The 6,000-nt window shown below is 41.8% G+C and overlaps 1 protein-coding gene across 1 annotated transcript in view; it reads right to left on the bottom strand.

Moving 5' to 3' along the window:
- Window positions 1-1,120: 1,120 nt before the first annotated feature.
- Window positions 1,121-6,000, bottom strand: part of NRTN (neurturin) — a 699,911-nt gene continuing 695,031 nt past the window's right edge. Inside the window, exon 5 of the mRNA XM_044305909.1 lies at window positions 1,121-3,030. Within this exon, the coding sequence (XP_044161844.1) occupies window positions 2,597-3,030 (434 nt within the window). The 3' untranslated portion in view covers window positions 1,121-2,596. The remainder of the gene's footprint in view (window positions 3,031-6,000) is intronic.

Raw genomic sequence — 6,000 nt, 5'->3', positions numbered from 1 at the left:
GCATAGATAGACTTATCTCTCTTAGTGAATGCAATATAATTATACTCATTTAAAAAGAATTGTTACCCAAAAACAAAAATTGGCCATATATTAGTAAATCAAACATTACAGCAGTAGCCAAAGATTGCGAATTATATTTATTTTACCGTTTTGAGACATTTGACACCCACAAATTATAAACACCGGGTAGTAATAAAGTAGAGAGGGCCTATATTTTACAAAAATTGATACGCAAACAATTGAACTAAGGCTCCAGCTTATAATAAGAAAAAATCTTTATTAATTAAACACAATCACATTATCATATAAAAACAGCAGTAAATAGGCATGTTTTAGTGACGAAAGACCGGAGGGGGACTGAGGTATCAACACACATGGGCATACATAAAATGATAAAGAGCGCCACAACAAGGCCCGAAAAAAGGAAGTAACCCTGGACAGTTGGATCCAATAGGGGTATATATAGGCAATGTGAAATTGAAAGAAGCTCCGAAAAATACCCCAAATAAGCGTGCCGATCCCTCAGTCTCCTTCTCCCAACGCCTTTTTGCCAGCAACCTGGCTTTTTCCGTGGATAGCCTGGCGAAACGGCGTTGGGAGAAGGAGACTGAGGGATTTTTCTGAGCTTCTTTGAGGCTGGGTTCAGACCTGAGCATTTTACAGCGCGTTGAAACGCTCAACAGGCAAGAACCAATGATTCCCTATGGGAATGGTTCTCACCTGAGCGTTTTACAGCACGTATGATCACGCTGTAAAACGCCCGACGCCCCAAGAAGTGCATGAGCTTCTTTGGGGAGTCTTGTCGCGCGTTCCCGTACATAGACTTCCAGGAACGTGCGACAATGGGCGTTCGCTTGTCTCTGTATGCGCAATTGCAAACGCCGGTACAATCGTGCATACAGAGCGCGACATCCCGAACGCTCGGGTCTGAACCCAGCGTCAATTCAACATTGCCTATATATACCCCTATATGTATGCCCATGTGTGTCGATCCCCCAGTACCCCTCGGGTCTTTCCTCACTAAAACATGCCTATTTACTGCTGTTTTTATATGATAATGTCATTGTGTTTATTTACTAAAGATTTTTTCTTATTATAAGCTGGAGCCTTAGTTCAATTGTTTGGGTATCACTTTTTGAGACATTAGCATTTAAAGTTCAGTGCAGCAGCCATTTCAGCAAAATTAAGGGCACGACGAACAGCCAAGTTGTCTGTTGTCACTTGTGAGATAACATCCAAGTGACAGTTCTACCATCAGTAGAGAAGAAGCTAATTCAAAAGTGATAACGAATACGGCTTCACTTCTGTTTGTCAGTTTTACAAAAATGGCTGTAGCAAAAAACAGGAAACCGCCAATATTCCTACAATTAAATAAAGCACAATTCTTAACAACCAAACTCTTAATGCACTATAACAAGTGGCTTAGTATTAGATGGCCCAATTTTTTTTGATCTGGGTAAAAATTCTTATTTAATTCATAACTCAACATAAATATAAATGAAAGGGTCGATATTTTATTCTGCCTTTCATAACCAGATACTGGACAATATTTAATAATTATAAATATTACCAATGCAGACATTATGTCAACTCACATTTCAGCATTCTGTGACATTTACAGGCAAAATGTACATGTATATAATTAAATAATGCTGACAACCTGGTGCCTTCTGGCTACACTTTATTGAAAGATAGGATATGAACTTTAAAGGGGTTCTCTGAGCATTATGAAGAATACGAACATTCAGCTGACCTATTTAAGAAAAATGGTTTTATTGATACTTACCAGTCCCTCCCTCCACTGATGCTGCAGTCCCCACTGCACTTGCACAGGCAGGCTGCGAGAACTTCTGCTCAGGTCCCTACCAGATATGTGCGCTTTTTTTCCTTTTCAGATACATAGTAGTAAAGTAGTAGTAAGTGCACACATCCAGACGGGACCCCGATAAGAAGAGCCTGAGTGCAGCAGTGACTTCGGCATCAGTGGAGGGATAAATATTAATTAAACCATCTTTCTTCGACAGGTTAACTGAATACTGGTATTAACTCCCAGAGAACCCCTCTAAAGCCATTGTCATAAATTGCATATATAAGAGCTTGCATTTTGGCATGGATATTCTATGACTGCTTCATTAGGTGGAAAGACATCCCTACTCCATCTGGAAAAAAAGTAGTCACAAATTTACGGTACATAATTTATTTTATAAAAATTGTTTTTGATTAGCAGAAATGTTGCCTGGTACCTGGGAGCAGAGCAGAACCTATGAATATTTTACTCAGAGTCTCAACTCAGTCCACATGCAATGCAAATGTGATAGAAGCCTGTGTCCCCATATTTCATTACCATAATTATGGGTCTATATTTCATTTATAGTCATTCGTGAAGCTGATGTACAGTAGAACCTCTTTATTCAATCCGGTTCTCTCAGTTACTTGCAGCCAACCATTTTCCTTGAGTCATATGTCAATGTATACATTTCAATGAGGTAGAAATTAAAAATGGCGATCTGCCTCCATGGGATAAATCCTTATAGCTTGGAATGTGTATTTTCTCTAGCGGACACAAACCTGTTGCTGAGTTTATCCTTGATACCTGTCAAACACAGCCACAATCCTTAGCAGATACCTCTTTGATGGTGTGGTAATGATTTTTGGCATCCAAAAAAGATATATCGTCATCGTATGCTACAGGCCTGCAGCAAGGTTTGGCTCTTACTTTCTCTTTTTTTATCTTCTTTTTGCTCCTGATGCTTTGTAGAGAGAGGTCGTAGTTGCGTACAGCAGCTTCGCATGTACCACTGCAGTAGCGGAACAGAACTGTTTCGTCGGAAATGTATCCAAGACCAAGCTCGCTGACTCTCACTTCGAGCTCTTTTATGGTACAGGGCTGTTTGCGTGCACGGGCTCTCTTCATTCTGGCTACATTTTTTGGGTCGTCTCCAGAGTGTAAGGATTGGCTGTACCTCTCCACAAGAGTAGATACAAGTTCTCGAATCTCGCCTTGAGTATAACTCTCGAAAAGGGCAGTGTCTAAAAAGAAAAATGTTAAAGTATATTATTATAAACATTTTCATTAAATCAAATACAAAATTCTGATCCATTTTGAAATGTGTTTTATCACCAGCCATTTCACAGTTACATAATTACATAAATTTTCCATGACGTTTTTCAATGAAAATCTCACATCGAGGATCTGAAAATCTCTCATTGGGGATCTGAAAATTTTAGCATACTCTAACTTTTCCAGTATTGCAACAACATGCCACTCTCATCCATTACTGCATGTGGCATGGAAGAGCTTTTGAACAAGCTTGTCCATGCCAGAAGAAGTGTGATGAACAGCTGTGCATGTGCTGCTGTCTGGCTCCTGCAAGCAGAGTGTGTTGGTATCAGAGGTGCTTTTCTTCTGTGTCTGGCATCTACACAGCTCACTTCCTGGCTGTGAAGAGCTGAAAGGTTCTTAGTAGGAAGCAAGCAGGAAGAGAGACTGTGAGGAGAACCTCTCATTGGCTGATGCTGAGCACCTTCACTTGCAGATTGCGCCCCTACTGCCACTCCCTATACTGTGAGGCTCCCAGCAAAGACCAGCACACAGCAGAGGTAGGGAAGTGCTCATCTACCACTATGTGAGGAATCCAAATGACTGTCCTCTTTATGGCCCCTCTGCACTGTGTTTGTCACGAACCAGCGGGTGTGAACCCAATTTGCCACATGACCAACCTCTTCTAAGGGTGTTGTCTAAGTGAACCCCTCATTATTCACAGTACCCCAGATGGTGGGAATAGATTTTCCAGAGGAAAACACCAGGTTGCTACCTCTTGAAGTGGATTAGCAGACGAAGCAGCTGGTCCAGGCAGACTAGGGGCTACCATAGCGAAGTACCAAAGATACAGTCCTAGTGAACAGGCTGAGTCATAACCAGGAGCGACAGTGCAGGACCAAAGGTTGAGGCAGATGCAAAGTCAAATAAGCAATGGGTCAGGGCAAGCGGCTCAGGTACAGGTCAGGCAATCCGGGTAAGCAACAGGAGAGATGAGACAGGGCAGATAAGGATCAAACAAGCAACTAAGTCCAGAAACACAAGCATGGGTCAGGAATGTAGGAACACAAGCACAAATGACAGCAACCTTTGCAGTACACAAGGACCTTTGACACTCAAACACCTGGGAAGGGGGCTGGACTACTTATATTGTTGCAGGATGGCTGGGATTGGTCGCATAGATCTCATTTGCGAAACCTTTAAGTGACAGGAAGTTAAGTGCGCCAGCCCTTAACGAGGTGCTAGAGGGAACAGGCCGGAAGGCATGCTGTGTGCAGAACTGGAAGGAAACCATGGAGCGGAATCCAGGAAGGACAATGCCTGCAAGGACAGAGCCCAGGACTGCGGTGGTGAATAGGAAGATACTGGCAGCAGATCACCGCAACTACCTGCCTTGTAATGCAGTTGGACGTGGACAATGACAGAGGCAGCCAGGGAGGACAATGATCGCCCGAACACGGAGAAGGCGAACTTAGGCGGTCAGTGTTCTTATCACAGACATGTTTATTCCAGCCACACCAAAACGTCAGGAACTTTAACCCCTTCTGAATTGTCAGTATGGCTGTAATAACTGTGAGATTGGCAGCAGCCAATAGTCTCATCATCTGTTAATGTGTGCCCTCTATTTCCTGCACTCTGTATACAGAGATATATGAACCCCCCTCCCCATGTACACTCCATAGGGGGATCACATCTCTATATGCAGTATATATAGTCAGTTTACAAGTGGTTCACATATAACTATGAGTGACCCCCACCCCATAGACTGTAAATATTGATATATAGTTCTCCAGAAAAGAGGCCGCACTCCAGTATAAAAGGTGAAATGACCCGCTTTATTCCCCTCTACAACGTTTCAACTGCTCATTGGAGTCTTTATCAAGCTTCATGCTTGATAAAGACTGCAAAGAGCAGTTGAAACGTTGCAGAGGGGAATATAGCGGGTCATTTCACCTTTTATACTGGAGTGCGGCCTCTTTTTTGGAGAACTACAACCATTGATGACCGTCTTGCCCATGGTCCAAGGATTTTGCATCGGGATTTACCATATAGTGCTGCTGTTTTTCTTTGTTTGATATATATATATATATATATATATATCTACAGTACAGACCAAAAGTTTGGACACATCTTCTCATTCAAAGAGTTTTCTTTATTTTCAGGACTATGAAAATTGTAGATTCACACTGAAGACATCAAAACTATGAATTAACACATGTGGAATTATATACATAACAAAAAAGTGTGAAACAACTGAAAATATGTCATATTCTAGGTTCTTCAAAGTAGCCACCTTTTGCTTTGATTTCTGCTTTGCACACTCTTGGCATTTTCTTGATGAGCTTCCAGAGGTAGTCACCTGAAATGGTTTTCACTTCACAGGTGTGCCCTGTCAGGTTTAATAAGTGGGATTTCTTGCCTTATAAATGGGGTTGGGACCATCAGTTGCATTGTGGAGAAGTCAGGTGGATACACAGCTGATAGTTCTACTGAATAGACTGTTAAAATTTGTATTATGGCAAGAAAAAGCAGCTAACAGTCTATTCTGTAGGAGTATCAGCTGTGTATCCACCTGACTTCTCCACAACGCAACTGATGGTCCCAACCCCATTTATAAGGCAAGAAATTCCACTTATTAAACCTGACAGGTTTAATATCTGTACTGTACTGTATATATGTTATATAAAGCCGAGTGTATGTGTGTATGTATGTATGTCGGCTAAAGGAATCTGTACCGTTGCATTTACAATCCCGAAATTTGGCACACAGGTACATCAGTTGTCCGGGAAGGTTTTAGATCTGGTCTCAGGACATAACTTTCCTGAGATATTCCCAAAAAATGCATTAGCCAATAGAAGCTTGGTCACATGATCCTTATCAGCCAATAGAAGCTCGCAGGTCCTCCAGTCTCCACATACAAAGTTTTACTCCAGGTTTCCATAACAACCCAGCCATTTTAC

Source organism: Bufo gargarizans, chromosome 1 (assembly GCF_014858855.1).
Source record: "Bufo gargarizans isolate SCDJY-AF-19 chromosome 1, ASM1485885v1, whole genome shotgun sequence".
Taxonomy (NCBI): Eukaryota; Metazoa; Chordata; class Amphibia; order Anura; family Bufonidae; genus Bufo; species Bufo gargarizans.
The sequence above is the reverse complement of the archived record's forward strand: the minus strand, read 5'-3'. Positions and strand labels throughout refer to the sequence as shown.